The sequence below is a fragment of the Bombyx mandarina genome, chromosome 13 (assembly GCF_030267445.1).
Source record: "Bombyx mandarina strain Sakado chromosome 13, ASM3026744v2".
NCBI lineage: Eukaryota > Metazoa > Arthropoda > Insecta > Lepidoptera > Bombycidae > Bombyx > Bombyx mandarina.
The window spans coordinates 14,962,376-14,980,527 of NC_143220.1; the positions used below are offsets into that span (position 1 = coordinate 14,962,376).

At 35.0% G+C, this 18,152-nt stretch overlaps 1 protein-coding gene across 4 annotated transcripts in view; it reads left to right on the top strand.

Annotated features, from left to right (window-relative positions):
• The window catches only part of LOC114248500 (uncharacterized), a 32,519-nt gene that overhangs the window by 7,908 nt on the left and 6,459 nt on the right, over nt 1-18,152 (top strand). For all 4 annotated transcript variants that reach the window (XM_028181751.2, XM_028181754.2, XM_028181753.2 and 1 more), the window contains 7 exons: nt 4,628-4,736; nt 6,048-6,072; nt 7,841-7,996; nt 8,347-8,491; nt 10,150-10,373; nt 11,284-11,788; nt 12,785-12,988. In XM_028181751.2, the coding sequence (XP_028037552.2) occupies nt 4,628-4,736; nt 6,048-6,072; nt 7,841-7,996; nt 8,347-8,491; nt 10,150-10,373; nt 11,284-11,788; nt 12,785-12,988 (1,368 nt within the window). The remainder of the gene's footprint in view (nt 1-4,627; nt 4,737-6,047; nt 6,073-7,840; nt 7,997-8,346; nt 8,492-10,149; nt 10,374-11,283; nt 11,789-12,784; nt 12,989-18,152) is intronic.

The following is an 18,152-nucleotide window of genomic DNA, read 5'->3' on the forward strand; positions in this document are numbered from 1 at the left end:
CAAAAGTTTAGGTCTTTTATTTATCGATTGAGGCACTACGAAGTCTGCCGGGTCAGCTAGTACTAATATATAAATCTACAGTGGTTTTTACGGATGTTCCGTTATAACTACTGAACCATGCATCCGATTGACTTGAAACTTAGCACCCATGTAGAAAATACATGTACTTAATGAATAGTCTAATTTTTATATGAGTGTTGGACTCCCTAATAATAATGACAATAAATAATAATGTTAATTTTAAATGCCCAGCGAAGCGGGCGAGTACGGCTAGTAGTGTATAAAAAGCTAAGTGTGTGACAGTTTGTTATGGTTTTAATTCATTAAAGAATAGGGTCGACTGCCTCTTTTTCCAACAGAATAGAAGTGAGCTTCCATCTGTTGTCGCTCTTTCATCACCATCGACATCAACTATATCCAGAAGTGAAACTCCCACTTTGTTTCCTCATCCGTCCTTAATTATTGAATACTAGCTGACCCGGCAGACTTCATAGTGCCTCAATCGAAAAACAAACAAAAGGAATCCGTCCGACGGGGGGGACACATCAAAGGAAATACAAAATTGTTATTTTTATTTAATTCCAAGCATTTTCATATTTATCTAACTTTTAAACCTTCTCTGGACTTCCAAAATAATTCAAGACCAAAATTAGCCAAATCGGTCCAGCCGCTCTCGAGTTTTAGCGAGACTAACGAACAGCAATTCATTTTTATATATACCTATATATAAGAAGAAGATTAAAACACTTAGTAAGAACTTTTTACTAATACATATTTGTATAATTATTTAGGTATTTGATTAAGTTAGACGCAGATTAAATTCAGTATTTCTGAAAGAAATACTTTTTTTATAGTATGTTTAAAGTATAAAAACTAAAAGACACGTTTCAATAGCAAACGGAACTAACAATCAATTTCGTTTTTTACTTTATCCTATTGATACTTACTGATCGGGATTATGGTTATAAACTTATTGTACTGTCATCGGTTCTTGATACGTGTGCAAATTTTCAAGTTCGTTGGACGTCTTGAGCGAAAGAATGCGAAGTTAATAGAAGCGCGTTAAAAATGTAGCATGTCTCCCATGCTGAAGTCTTGCCATGTTTTTGACCAGCATTGACGTCACTAGAAGTGCATTAAAAATGTAGCATGTCGTCCATGCTGAAGTCTTGTCATGTCTTTGACCTCCATTGACGTCACCATGTCTTTCCGATAATAGTATATATTATATTGGAAGATCTGTTGTTCTTTTCAGTTAATATATCACCACTTTTAAAATGTTGTTCTGTTCGCCTGGAATCCGTTTCAGGGATTAGTGCTAGAGCGTTCGTGAATTAGGCGAGAAACCAGGGGAGTGCGTTGAGGTATTGTTCGAGATGATCCACTCCTTTTGCCATCCCACCTTCCACCAACCGAACAGAGTTCATACCATTTGGGGTCGTTGCGTTCACCCACAATGCGTTTTCGGAGATCTTTTTTGCTACATACCATCCGGCTCTAGAATGTTTTTTCTTTTTTATTGCTTAAATGGGTGGACGAGCTCACAGTCCACCTGGTGCTAAGTGGTTACTGTAGCCCATAGACATCTACAACGTAAATGCGCCACCCACCTTGAGATATAAGTTCTAAGGTCCCAGTATAGTTACAGCGGCTGCCCCGCCCTTCAAACCGAAACGCATTACTGCTTCACGGCAGAATTAGGCAGGGTGGTGGTATCTACCCGCGCGGACTCACAAGAGGCCCTACCACCAGTAAATGTATGTACTCCTGTCCACGATGCTTGCCTATGCCCTTAGCATTCTAACGTCCATGAGCGACGGTATTTGTGACTTGTCTGCCAACAAAAGTAATAAAGAAAAGTGACCTTACTTGAAATTGTGCGCAAGAGGACCAAACGTACTCTGAGATTAATTCTCTCCTCTGAGTCGAATTGCGCTCGGGACTGCGTCTTCTACAAATTCTCCTCGCGCCAATAAATCATCAATTGTCATCGTTTTGTATTGTGATCTGAAGATTTTCCACAGCATTTGATTAGTCGGTGGATCGACGGTTTGATTGTTTGCGCTCGAAAATTGTATATTAAGTATGTAATATATAAAATTATAATTAGCACAATTCAAGCTCATAGTCAGATTTCTTCTATGCCCCTATAGCAACCGCTAGTTACTATTATTATCATTATTACTGTTGTCACTCTTAATATAGGAAGTAAAACACGGAAGCGAACGTGGAACCGGTTTAGCCAAAGGTGCAACAAATGATAATAATATTATGTTGGCGTCACGGAGGGTTATATGAATATGGAATCGCACTGATGTTTGAAGTCAGAAAACCCTGTCAGGGATGTTTCGTAACTCAGTTGTTTATTTTCATTCATTTATTTAAACTTGTAATTATTTCAACGCTGATCATTATTATTATACGCTATATTGTTTTAAGTCGGAATATCTGTAACCATTCACTGAAAATGTTTTACAACCTATATTCTTCGACGGCTTGGTAAACGCAGGAAATGAGAAGGTAAACGATGCAATTAAACTACAATTTTGTAATAGTTCGGACTCCCAAGAATCAGAACTGTACGTGTCCGGTACATGAGTCATTCAATTTGCTCTCCTGCATGTGCTCAAGCGACTTTCTACTCTGAGATCGCGTGTGTTTCTTGTATAACAACTGCTAAAAAAGAAAAGCACCCATGTAGTCCTTTGAACCAAAGTTAAGCTGTCAATGATGAAACTGTTGTACGTTCGTTTTGACGAATCAACTTAATATGCAAGTGATGAGATTCTCGAAAACAACATTTTAATATATGAAGGATTTCTAAAAATCGATAATTACAACGAAATACATCCTTTCTCTGTGTTATTCTTTGATTGTTTTGAATTTGTAGTCTCGAACGTTCTAAGCGGAAAATTTATTTCGTCACATTTGATCTTACATGTTTTCAAAGACTTTAAAAGGCTATAATTATGTCGCCTGTCAGTAATACCCTCTATGCCATATTTAAACTGTAAATGATTAATGGTCTGTGACATCGTAAACACGATATGCATTTATTCCATTTCATACAAATTGATTTTATGAAGAATATTCAATAGATTACGAGTATAATTGTATTATTTGAAAATGTTGCAGGTGTACTATGTATATATGAGATATTATTTTATTCAGTTAAACAATATGACACATGTTTCTTCAGTATGAGTCACTTTGAGCAATCAAAACAGGTCTGTTAAAACTTAGTTTTTCATATTTAAACAATGTGAAGTTACCGCGTTTAATAAGTATTACTAACTACTAATTTGATATTAAATATGTTATTGAATTGAGTCACTTGGATTCACTGGTTAATTATTATGATGATAAATAAAGTGAAATACATAGGACGGGGCGACGTAATGTCTGGCGTTCCTTAACCTGACTAGCGAAAAGACGAATTCATAAATGTGATTATAACGAATGCTTGATCGAAAGTTGCCGTATATGTGGGCCACGAGTTGGTCTGTCCGGCTTCTCTGCGCACGCCATTAATTTGATGAAAGTGTTTGTCAGCGAAGTTGATAAAACAGACTAGTTTTTTGTCCAGTAGATTGTTTACAGTTGGACACAAATATTCATATTATATGATCTAGATAATCAGTAACGAAGTCGATTCGTTTGTTTATATTAATAAATGAATGAAAACTTTATATAAATCGCCTCAAACGTTATCAAGCAAAATATATTAAGTTAATCAGAAAACTGATAGGTGTGTATTGGAAAGTAGGCCATGGTTTCTGTCCCTCTTGAGACGAATTCGCAAGCTAACTTTATTTACATAACATGCCTACAATGAAACCGATAAACCAGAAGAGGAATTGCACAAACGAAATCTAACCATGCAACCAAAACACAGTTTGAAATTTGAATGAGAAAAAAACTGGTAAATACTGTATCACGACTATTTAAACGAAAAATATGCTAAACTTAACTTATACAATTGTTTTATCACTTATGTTATTAACTGACTATATATTCTTTATGTTTTTAACAATAAAATTGCTATAGTTACGTTTCGGAATGCGTTGCGCCATTGACCTTACAATACTTAATTGTTAACGCTTGTTTACAATCTATGAGCAATAAAACTTTATGTTATAATACGCCTAAAATTCTATGCAAATGGGAAAAGTAATTTCAAATTATCTTGTATAATACAAAAATAATAATTATCAAAATATAATTTCGAACGATGAAAAGAAATGAGCCACAAATTATTACCAATAAAAATCAAGCAGCTTGTATATTTAACCCATAGACACAGCTCACTGAGTTTCTCGTCGGATCTTCTCAGTGGGTCGCGTTTCCGATCCGGTGGTAGATTCTGCGAAGCACTGCTCTTGCTAGGGCCAGTGTTAGCAACCTGCACGTCAAGGAGAAGCTGAAATAGCCTCTCAAGGCTATCAGCATAGGTAGAAGGGGAAAAAAAAGTCGCCTTTCATTATTTCTAACTGTTCACGAAATATGAACTTCTTAATATGATGCTTAGCTTTGATAAGTCAATTTTTTTTTAAATTTAAATCAAGGAGTTTTCAATGTATCTTGAACTGTGTGGAATATTTTAGAAACAGTTTACGTTTGGTTACAGGTCGGTGACCAGTTGGTTAGCGTTAATGGATATAGAGTAGATGATGCAGTCCACGGAGAATTAATTCACTACCTCGCTTCTCAATCCAGACTCAAAATTAAAGTGAGACGTAAGTATTCAACGTAATAATTGCAAATAGATACTAATAAACAAATCTATGCTATTTTTTATGTAATTGTGATTTTATTTATGAAAACATATAATCGGGGGTCGTCACTCAGTATCGATAAGTAAAGTTTACGCGATCGAGATGTTAAAAAACTCGCAATATGCAAACTGAAAACACTGAACAATTTTTGTAAGAAGTTATTTATTATACCTGATATACTCTCAAATTCTTAAAAGTGTCAATGTTCTAAACAACCTGATTGGGAACATTTAGAGCTATTAGTGCAAAAATTTGTTTGACTTGTTTGGAAAAAAGTTAATTAACTTAAGCGTTTATCCCAACAATGGAATGTTTGTTACCTATGCCGCAGTTTTTGAATTATTTTCACTTCAAGTGTAACAGGAATTTCATCTTCTATTCGAAATAAAATAGTGAGGATAAAATATTAAGTAAAAAATCGCATTCAAACCTTTTTCTTTTAAAACATTTATTTATCAATCAACCATTTTTTGGTTATATAACTCCCTCTCTGAACTTGTAAATAACACGAACAATTGTTAACCATGTAACAGCGAATAACATTATGTTAATTAATGAACGTTTTCAGTAGTTACGTCACTGTAGAGAAGGCAGCAAAGTTTTTTGTTGGAGTTAGTGTGAAAGCGTGTGGGCAGCTGGTCTATCTATTATTGTTGCGTAAACAACTTGTGAGAATCAGGGCCCCGGTTTTTGATTGATAGTTATAATATAGTAATTATGTTACTCTGTTGAATATGTATTTTGTTAATTTTTACATAAGTTTCTTAATTTAAAAACTAAAACTTACGTAAGGGACTTGTATTGAATAATCATTCGTGTTTATTATATTTTTTAATCAAAATCTTATCTTACTAGAGGAAATTACTTTTCATTTGTGCTAAAAGTCAAAACGGGTTGGTACCGCCATTCTGCTTGGTACAGCCGTGAAGTAATCATGCACTTAGGTCTGAAGGTCGGAGACGAGAACTCGATCTACAGCACTTACGTCTTTTATTTCCACAGGAATACAGCACTTACGTTAGGTTGACTATTAATAAAAGTATTCTGGCTTTTTGCTATTCTGTGTATTTTTCGAATCGGTCATATGTTCTGGTTTGAAGTTTAGGAAATTTATACAATACCATACAAAGTATCAGCTCTAAAAGCCATTTGATGTTCCCAGTTAAAGTCGTCAGCAAAACTTAATATAATAGCCCGTACCAATTTTTTTGATTAGACGACCTGGATTCGTTTTTAACAATTATTAATAAAGTAATTCATTTTCGATTTCAGATATTGGCATGTTACCAGTCAAAGAGTGAGTATCTGTAATAGTAGAATTTTTGTATAGATAACATAAAAGGAATAACAAAATATTTCATTTAATGCAAATAATATGTAGAAGTTAATTATGAAGAAACCGCTTTACACAATTTATATATATATATATATTTTTTAAGTTATGGACAATAGCCTAAATAACTGATAAAGTAGCTGATACGTTATTATTATTAGGATACTTAATTTCAAAAAAGGAACGAAGTCCAACATTGCAACCGCCGCACTGTCATAGAAGCAAGAGGAGGTGGCGCAATGTTCCATTTTCAAACGAGAGGCTACTCCATTTTACAACTATTTTTAGATACTATCACAAGGTCACTATAGTATCAAGATCGAAACATAACTGTATATTTTAATGTTATTATTATATTTGTCGCCATCATTCCAATTTTGTAAGCAACTAAAAATTGGAAACATTCAATTAAAAGCCTTTTCTTTTGCATTTTAATCACAGAGTATTTGTAATAATGCATTTTATTGTATACCAAATGATAAGTTGAAATGATAGATTTCCATCAACATTAAAGAAATAAACAAATTTGTAACGGTAATTGAGCTTTAAACTGTATTAGATCTTATTGTGTACTACGAGTGTCAATTAAATACATAACTTTAACTCCGTCGAAATATATGCTTTTGGATTAGCGACACGTTTATTGAATACCTTTTTTCGAACTTTGCTATTCCTTTTTCAATAATCATTTTTGTTACTTATAAATAATCCATGTTAAGCAATGTCCAGTCGTTTTGTTGCAATATCCGATACTTGTACACTTAGCGGTAGGCAGCGGCTTGGTTCTGCCCCTGGCATTGCCGAAGTCCATGGGCAACGGTAACCACTCACCATCAGGTGGGCCGTATGCTCGTCTGCCTACAAGGGCAATAAAAAAAAAAAAAAAAAAAAACTTTCTCAAATACTGAATGGTTAAGTCACTATTACAACTCCGTATTATTACACGTTTATACTCGAAGTAACAAAGTTGACAAATTGAGAGAACACGACAGAGTTCCACCACTGACATTTCGGAATTAAACTACGAAGGTATTTTCTTAGTTCATCCTCACATGAAAAACTACTCTACCCTTGAGTTTTTTTTTTTTTTATTGATTAATATCCACCCAGGATGAGTTCACAGCCCACCTGATTATAAGTGGTTACTGGAGCCCATAGACTCTACAACGTAAATATGCCACCCACCTTGAAATATAAGTTCTAAGGTCTCAGTATAATTACAACGGCTACCCCACCCTTCAAACCGAAACGCATTACTGCTTGACTCACAAGATTACATTACCACCAGTAATTACGCAAATTATAATTTTGCGGGTTTGATTTTTATTACACAATGTGATTCCTTCACCGTGGAAGTCAATCGTGAACATTTGTTAAGTACGTATTTCATTCAAATTGGTACCCGCCTGCGGGATTCGAACACCGTTGCATCGCTAGATACGAATGCACCGGACGTCTTATCCTTTAGGCCACGACGACTTTAAGCGGCGGCTCAGTGGTGTGCATTGGAAGAGGCCTATGTCCAGCAGTGGACGACTGAGGGCTGATGATGATGATGATGAAGTGTCTGTACCAGACATCCATAACTAATTTAAAGTGTACGAATTAAATCTTTGTAAACTAGGGTGTACCTAAATGTAGATAATTATCTCAGAAAAGTAGTGGCCTAAAGCCACGACGACTTCAAAATACGTAGGGTATGACAGCTTAATATATTTCCTATTTTTTTCAGGAAAGGACACGAAGCTCTATCATGGCAATTCGTGTCGGAACGTGCATCGCTCGGGTCCGACGTGTCATCTTCTCCAACGCTTTGTCATGACACGGAAGGACTTGTGGATCTACGCCTTTCAATCTTGGTTCCACCCCGAGCCAAACTCGGTTGTGGGTGAGTTACTGAATGGGACTACTTACTTAATACTGTATTTTTATAACTTCCGGATTTGGTCATCGTTATTGATAAATTATCCATTCCGTCGTTCTAGATATATCCAATTCTAAATAAAACCAATATATTAATGAAATCCATTTAAAAAAGTATTTCCATTTAATTTAATTATAACATAAGTCAATAGAATTTAGAATTGTTAATTTATAACATATTCAAGTTTTATATGTTTATTAATTTGAATCTCATATTATATAAGAGACAAATGTTTTCATTTCACTCAACCTACTTTACCGCACTTATCGTGCTCAATTAATGACAAAGAAATCTGAACAATTACTTCTTTTTAGGATTTGTAAAGGACCTGAATGGAAACCGGGGATATTTGTTCAGTTTGTTAGGGAAGGAGGGATTGCGAGAGAAGCAGGATTACGTCCAGGTGATCAAATATTATCCTGCAATGGCACAGATTTCGGCAATATCGCCTTTAATGAGGTACGTTCCCTTTAATTTGAAACCTAATAATTTGAAATCTATTTACATATAACGGAACATAAATTAAAAAAAAAGATGTGTGGTGTCGTGAGACACCGGATAGGAACGAAGTTCCTTATTATAAAAATACTAATTTTAAGTTCTGTTCGAGGTATAAAGAAAATAAAACTGGAGGTTTCGCAACAACCCACGGTAATTCGGTAACGTGCGAACTTATTGTGGTACACTTCATTCACGGTTGTTTGCATAAGAGTTAGTGTATTGCGCAAACGAACGCTCTGAGATCGTGGTCAATGAATGATAAAAAAATGTTATTTTTTGAACGTTATTACAAAGTTAAGTCGTACATTGTGTGCATTACTAATAAAAATCTTACGTTACGGACGTTTATTCTCGGTTAGGGTACCCCTCCGCATCGTCTCATAAGGAACTTCGTTCCAATAGAATAGTCCAATTTCTGATTTATGTTCTGGCACAATTCACTTTGTATCGTCCGGTTTGCAGGCTGTGAATTTAAAGTACTCGTAAATTAGGAATAAGAAACTAATTTGAAAAAAGCCTATTTATCTATCTCCTTTATTCCTGTTCAGATCGTACCTATTTAAGATACCTGCAGTCAGTTCAAAACAAATCTTTGATAATAATTATGAAAATTACAATAAATTTGATAATAGTAGAAAAAAACAAAAAAGGACATTTTATTGTAATTTATAAGTTATAAATAAACCTTTGCCATAAATAGAATTGCTTTTAATAAAAAATAATATATTCAAACCAAAACACATTACTGCTTCATGGCAGAAGTAAGAAGGGTGGTGGTATCCGTAATGGTACCCATGGCGGCTCACAAGACTCCCTACCACCAGTAAAACCAGTAAAAGATACCGATGACGCGCCGGTCACGTTTTACAAAGATATCGTAGAGTGTAAAATAAACATAAATATTTATTCCAATCTTTTTAATAAGCTAAAAGCATTACTTTCATATTTTTTTTGCTTTGGACCGTAGGTATAAATTTATAAATCACTTTTATCAACTCCCTTTGAAAAGAAAATGCGAGAACAATGCAATGAATTACATTTCGTATCGTTTTATGTAATACCCCTACATTAGTGACAGTATTAACGTTTGTGTGAACGATAAATTTGGTAAAAAAATCGAAACATACAAAGCCCCAATATTATCTATATATTAATACGTGAAGGAAAAAATTGTATCACTTTTTACGAAAATTGCGCGGACGGAGGAGTATGAAATTTCCCACACTTATAGAGAATATAGAGAAGGAGTGCAGAATTATAATTTTTTTTTAATTATTCCTGAAAATACATTAATCAATGTGAAAAACCTTAGACACACTACCATCATTACCATGTATTTTACGCACACACACCTGCATACTATTTATTTATTGTCAAACTTTTGTTCTTGACGTCGGTGGTCAAATTGAGAATGGATTAAATATTGTTTGTCTTTATTAATATTTATCTATACGAGTATTGTAGTCTTGGCGAAATTTGTAATTATAGAAGTTTAATAGTCTGAAAAGACTACCGGGCGACCACTAGTATGATATTAATTTAAGCATGCATATGCAAATAAAAAAACTACGCTTTTATAGGTATTATTTTAATGTTTCATAAATCATTTTTATTAGGCTATAACGGCAATGAAAGCAACGGGACGCTTAGAACTGGTGATACGCGAAGGCGCCGGGACTGAACTAGTATCGCCGGAGAGCTCAGGGTATAACAGCTCCGCTTCGTCTGCGGCGGGAGAGAGAAGTCCCGCGCCCACGCCGCACGTACCACTCGCGCCTCCTGCAGCTTTACGCCGCCGTCTCGCGAGCGTCGCTGAAGAAGCGGCCGATCGCGCCGACAGGTGACGTATAAAATATTAAGGGCTACGGTACTTTTATTTTGTTCGCTTTCTAACAATTCAGGAAATTTGTTTTTTTGACTCGATGGACAAGAAAATCAGATCAGTGTAAAGACAACTATCGTAAATATATTGGTTTCGATGGCTATTACAATAAAAGCTCCTTATTCGCGTTTCCTACAATCGCGTTTTCACTATTCGCGAATTAACAAAATGCGACTCTTTAACCACGATTAACAAAATGCGACGAATATTTCGCGGCAAAAAAATTCTTTATTCGCGGATTTAATCTGTTCATCGGTATATACACATTGATAAAAAGGATTCCTTTTTTTTCCTACCTATATGTGTGCTCAAACCGGAGTGGGTTAATTCACTCATCGAGCCCTTCGTCGCAAGCGACGGGTTCGGCGAGGACGGTGACCTTTGCTTGTGGTGCCTCAAAGCACCGTTAGTGGATCGGGAGGATTCGTAATGACTTGCTTTGGGCGACGTCGACTGTTTACCATTCGGTCTACAGGATCGGGTATGTATAGTATTCCAATATGTAGGTTTCGAACCGAATATCCTTTGCCGGGGTCAGCATTTTTGAGAATGTATACAAACAAAAACTGTGTGAACCTTATAACTCACCGCGTAAAGAATATTTTTAAATAATAATTTAATTAAAATTACCATTCCATCTTCGAGGTATACTTACGCAACATATACCCCGCGAATAAAGAGCTTTTACTGTACATCGAAAAATAACGGAAGAAGCCTACGAATCTTTTGAACCGCCTAATAGTACTAGATTAAGTTTTAAAAAAATGTATGTGATTAATAACTTCAAAATTCATTTAGTAATTGCCGAGTCACTGTTATTAATTACTTATCCACGTTTATAATATATTTTACGACAGTATATTTTCAGGCTGACCATGAATAGACTGAAAAGACGCACTTGGGACAGCTTAGATTTCGATTGGAAGCACAAGGATATTCATAACTTTGATGCTCCCTCCGATATAGAACCCGATTACGATTGTCCAAGCATACCAAACAATCCACATACGTTTGAAAATAAAGCAAAAACTAGGAATAATAATAATAACAAAAGTGTTAAAGAATTTGTAACGAATCCATCGAATAAAACAATAATTAATTTAACGGAAGACGGTGCAACTATACAATGTAGTTACGATAGTAATCAGTCTCCAAGGAAAAGTACTTTTTCGTTGAATAATGGAGGCAGAGGGAACGACAAGAAGACAATCGTAGTTGAGCTACACCACACCAATACTACAACATGTGGGAAGCCGGCTTGTAATAACTTTATTCCTCCACCTATGATGGAGGCTAGTTCGGATAGTACCAGTGTTTCAAGCACGGTATCTTTATCAAATGCTATTGCAGAAGAAATACTAAGAAGAAAACAGGTTAGAAAATAATAACGTTTTTTTTATTTTTTATTTATTGCTTAGATGGGTGGACGAGCTCACAGCCCACCCGGTTTTAAGCGGTTACTGGAGCCCATAGACATATAAGACGTAAATGCGCCACCCACCTTGAGATATAAGTTCTAAAATCTCAAGTATAGTTAGAACGGCTGCCCCACCCTTCAAACCGAAACGCATTACTGCTTCACGGCAGAAATAGGCAGGGCGATGGTACCTACCCGCGCGGACTCACAACAGGTCCTACCACCAGTAATTACGCAAATTATAATTTTGCGGATTTCTCGGATTTATTCTGTATAAATTACATTTGTATGGACTCAAGAACCAATGTGGGGATTTTTATATTATCACCATTCTCCAAGGCATAACTGTGATATAGAAATATAGAACAAAATTACATTGACATGCTAGAGCATATTTGATAATACTCGTATTTTGCGCACTGATAATGGAAAGAGAAGGCAATTAATGGCGAAGATTTTTTGAAATCAAACATAATTTTTTACCATATTTTTCTCGGTTTTTTTTTATATTTTCGTAGACGGATGACCGAGCTTACCATCCACCCGTGGTTACCAAATCCCAGATATGACAACCTGAATGGCACTACCCACATCGAGATAATATATGAGATCAAAATCTCAATTATATTTTGTTAAACAATATAATTGAGATGAGATGGCTGTCTCACCGTACAAACCGGAAAGTAGGAATCCTTAAAAAATATGGAAAAAAGGCATTATGATAGTACCTACCCATGGAAGCATACAATATGCACTACCATTGTATTTACCAGTTTTGGCTTGCTTCGACATCTTCATGTTTGGGAACGGTTTCATAGATCTAACTAGTTTACCTACTGTAATATATACTATAATGTTATTAATGTATAAGTAAACCCTAGTAATAATGTTTATATTTTAATCATAAATTTATATTAATTCAATAATAATATAAGAAAATTACTTGTTACAGATGAAAAAATCTACGAACACTGAAAACGTTCCCCCTCCTGTTGTGCCTAAAAAAATAGTAACAAAAACTGTTGACAATGACAAGAAAAAACAACACGACGCTCTCATGGACGAATTTAAAAAAGTGCACAGGAAAATGTTTGCTAATCTGGATATTACTGATAAAGAAACAGCAACGCATAACATAGACAATAGCGATCCAATGGTAAGTCAAACAGTCTCGTAAAATAGTTTTGAAATGGTTCCATCATTATTCATTCATAGTATCTACTATACTAACATCATAACAAAAAGTAAAATTAAAGTAATTAACAAATAATTTATGAATCTATAACATAATTCTCTGATGACGAAAGCAAAGCAAATACATAAACGTATGATAGCTTCCGCGCGGACTTAAAATTGCAATTTAAGGTCTACTTATTAAATAAAACTTGATTTCGATTTGTGAGCTTGTTCGGTAACTAATCATCCATTTCGAGGGCCGGTTTGCATATTATATTCTCTTTTCAATCTCTTTTAAAATAAATTCAATTCTTTGGTTTTATATCGCGAGGTATGTAGGTACTCACTGTGTACACACTAACCACACTGTTAGCAAGTGAGCTGCATATAATATGTATTTTTTTTTAAGTTTTTGCATTCATTAAAACTGCGTTGGGAGGCGTGCCTATGGCCCACTGGATGTTAAGCGGTTACCGGAAATCATCAATACCGCAATGTGAGCTATGAAATGCATCTTGAGAAGTGGGTCATAGTTACATTCGAGTAACAGTCATCTAGCTCTTCAGACCGGAACGTGCTATCAGCCACAAAAAGGGCAGTCGTTATTTGGATCTCATGTCTAAAGAATTTGCGGTATTTAAGTTATGATTTCGCTAGACTGAAAATCAGTTGACAGTAGGAACTTATTTTCGTCTGCTAAGCCAGAGAAAAATAAGGAAGGCAAAAAGGTTCGTTTGTTGTAACTTTAAATTAAATCTAATCAATGAGCGCTTCTGTATATTTGAAATAATATAAATGATAATATTTGTCTCAAATACTGATCTTATACCTTTAAACGAGCAATTCTTGTATATATATAATCTGAATCTCGGAAACGGCTCCAACGATTTTCATAAAATTTAGTATACAGGGGACTTTGGGGGGCGATAAATCGATCTAGCTACGATTTATTTTCAGAAAATGTTGTTTTATTCGTGTTTTCAATAATCAACTCTTCCCGACATCTATTGGCGAATAATAATACTATTTTTCTTAATTGAGGGCAACTAACCGCTTTAAAGACACAACAAGATGACGTTATCAAAAAAAAAAACCGAGCAAAGCTCGGTCATCATCTGGTTAAATTAATATGTCAAAACTAAAAAGTTATTTTTATGAGTATGCTTAGAACTAGTTAAAGCGGATAGGTCCTACGCCTTTCATACCGGATTTCACCGCAACCATGCAACATTCTTTATAGTGATATTGTAAAAGCTTCGTTGACTTATTAATTAAATTTTCAACTTTTAATTAATGGAACAAAATACCTAGTTTTCTCTTAAACTAAATTTCAAAAATACTGAAATGTATCGTATCGAAGTATTAACAGCAGGTCAGTACTTAAGTATCTATATCTTAGTTGTGCAAAGTGCTATCTACTGTCAATCATTTAAGCGCCTTTGTTATCAACGATAAGGTCATCAAAAGATAAAAGCGTAAAGCAGGCAATATTTTATTAAATGTACATTATCTTGTTTGTTATGTCTTACTAGCAGCCTCAATGACGTTTCAATACAAATTTCGCTGCCTCTTTAAATCCTCATCCTCGTAGCTCCGTTGGAAGTGAGACTACAGCAGCTATAATTAAAGCATCCTAAGTATTTTCCAGTCTATCTCTAATTATCTATAAAATTCAGTAATTTTCTTTCGGGTTGATTCCTGAGAAGTAAGATCCAATCTATTTCGTGTCAGTGTTCCTAATCTTGTTTTGATCATAACTCTAGAAGCTACTATATTCGTCTATATTTCATATTTAAATGCGACCTTACATGTTTTGAGGCTACACAAGCTCGTTAGGACTCCCAATTTTGGCTCAGAATGCCACTAACGGCCCCTCTTCATCTGCTCCTGCATGTCGAAGGCTGATGGATCTTAAAATAACTACCTAACTCACCGTCTCTTTTTCCTTGACATTTATAATAATAACGGCTACGCAGCAGATAAACAATTAAAATGTAAACGGAAGTATAACTCAGAACCTAATTTCTTAAGGAATAAGAAAATTCATTAACAGTTGACTTGTGATAGGGCGTCTTATGTAGCTACACAGGTACCAGTGTACCAAGCACCAAGCCTACAGGTATCCGCCGCGAAACAGTAATACGTTTCGGTTTGAAGGGTGAGACTATGGAATAGTTAATTCTATCCCGTGGGTGGGACAGCCGTAATAATAATATTATGAAATTGAAACTTTGAAATCATGTCTCAAGATGAGTGGCGGCATTCACGTAGTCATGGGCTCCGGTAAGGACTTGACAGTAAGTGTGCTGTGAATTCGTTCACCTGTAAGATAAAAAAAATTAAAAAACACAAACAAGAAGAAACTGTGCTTTCTTCCGTTTTTGCGAGTGTAGTTTTACGATTTAATCTCGTGTTTTTATGCTCATTTTATGTATTATTTCCGGCGTAAAACACGAGATTAAACTATAAAAGTATGTAGTTTGAATTACCAAAAAGAAATAATAAAGGATTACAGTGGGTAATGCAGAAAGAACATGAATTTTGTTACGTCTTTTAGTCAATTAAATAATTTGTACTTCGCCAAAACCTTTACGTGCACTATTATGCGGACATGTGCTAAGTTTCACTTTGCAGTTGTTACATAAAATTGAACAATTGAAAGCAATTACTTACGAAATAATTAACCACGAGTTCGACACGAATCGTTACTACCTGCTTACATAAAATGAAATAGCTTATTGGACCGTTGCTTGTTGCGATGAAATATGCTTGTATATGTGGCGTATTCTCCGAACCCTATTTTTCTAGCAAATTTCTTTGAAGTTGCCAATGCGATACCAACAATATCGAGTACATTGTCATACGCATCCCTTTTTTTTTTTTTTTTTTTTTTCTGGGCCGGGGGCCGAACCTCCTACGAGGTCCCCGCGCCTAGGGGGCGCGCGGGGTATGTGAGACTCAACGATCTGCAGGTGTTGAGAGCAGATCGCGGGCCCAAGGATTTTAGGGCCCACCCACTAAACATCATACGCATCCCTGCCACGACCGTACGAATACAAACTATGTAGTGGTTTGAAATTAGGTACTTAAAAATTTGTTTAATCAATAAATTTACTTCACATAATTGAAAATAATATCAGTACCTAAATGTTATTGATAGTAGTATCCTTTATATATTTAACTTCATTTTCTTAGAGTAATGTAGGTACTTATGTAATGGGGTAATAATATTATAATTTTATTTTATTTCATTGAAAGTACAATTAAATTACTGCACTGAATAGGTGTGCTGAATAAAACACTTAAATAACACACATTCCCAAATTCCATTCCCAAAGTTTGTGCGTTTAAAATTTATGAAATTATGAGGATATTTTTTTTTAATGATTACTGGTGGCCCGTAGGCCTTTCCAGTTTCACCAGGACAGGTGGGCGAGCAAAGGCTCAGCCAGGAGGGGAAGATTATGAAGATATGTTCTGTACGTAATTGTTGAAGAGAGTCCCTTCTAGATTGATAGTAATCGGTAGCACTTCATTATTTTTGAAGATATTTCAAATTTCGGTAGCGGAACTCTAAAGAGATGTAGTTTTAACTTCAAATAAAATTAATGCTCGGTACTGCGTATATTCGACGCAGTTATGTGGACTGCATTTTACATCAATTCAAATTGTGCAGTTATTTTTATGCAGGAAAGGGCATTGGGCATGTGATAAATAAAAAGTTAAAACACATAAATAGGGAATTATTGTGTATAGCTCTAGAGTGTGTTGTGGATCAGTGACCAATTGTATTGCATGTTTGTCATGCGCTATGGTGTGTTTCACGATTGGAACCATATGCAAGCATATCATGGGGAATCTAAAGTATGTACTATCTTTGAATCTACGAACATTCACTCCATCACTTCCTTTGAAAACTTTGGTATAATGAACTAGTTAATTTTTTATTAGTTAATATAAATTTTACTTAAGCCTAAAAACACAGCTTCTTTCAAACGTTGACGTAAAAATCAACCAAGTAATGAGGGATTCACCGGAGAGTATGACAAGTTTTTGTCAAAACTATTATGGATATGTTGGGAACGTAATCGTGTCATTAGGTGATTCCCATACGTATTCATAAAATATTCAATTTTCATTATAGTTGACCTCGATAGTATCTCTTATCAGTTTTTGTCTGGGCGCCATTCCAGTGTCCCGGTTTTTTGTTGCGGAAAGGAAAGGATGCTACTTTTTCTACTATCTACTAATTAAGCTTGTTTCGGGACTCGAGATTTTGTTTTCAACTTTGAGAAATTAATCTAAAAGCTACGTAACGTATTATGTTCAAAGTAATGATCACTGATATTTTTGTGCTTTATGTTTTATGAGATTAAAAAGTTTCAAGCACTTAACAGTTAAAGGGAGTCTCCATATTTTTAAAAGCTTTTATTTAACTTGCTACCTTTCTATGCACGCTGGTTTATGTCTTATTTTACAAAGCTGAATTAAAACCGCTGCCTTTCTATCTACGGAGATTTTTTACATGCTGTTTCAGTTTCGAACATTGCAATAGTTATATAAAGTCATATAAAATCTTGTGGTGAGATTTTACCTTGTATTGTTTTAGTGTTTCATAAAATAAATTTACTGGAGGTAAATCTCCCGACAATGTTTAATCATCATAAGCTATATAGTGTATAATAAATTGGTATTATTTAATATAACTTAATTTTTATTTGTAGAAATTCATATGAGAGTTCGATATAAAAATATAAATATTCTTACCTAGCAATACTTTAAGGTCTAACAGGACTGAAACAAATCCCTATTTGAGTTTCGCCACTAATATTTAAATAGATAAAAATTTCTTAACATTTTCATAAGCTATTTCGTTTCATTGCAAGCGCAATTAATAAATATAAAAAAAAAACGATTTAATATCATCATCGGGCATGTCGGCGAGGCGACGGTTGATTTCGCTTTTATTGCATTCAGACTGTAGACACGGCCGATAGACTGGAAAGGCGCTGTAATTTTGCTTTGTGCACTGATAACGACAGCGAAAAATCAGTGCCGACCGCCGCTGGACAACAAATAGTCCACAGACTCAATTCAGTCGTTCACAAGCGTTGTGCTCCGTCGATCGTATTGCGTACCGCGCC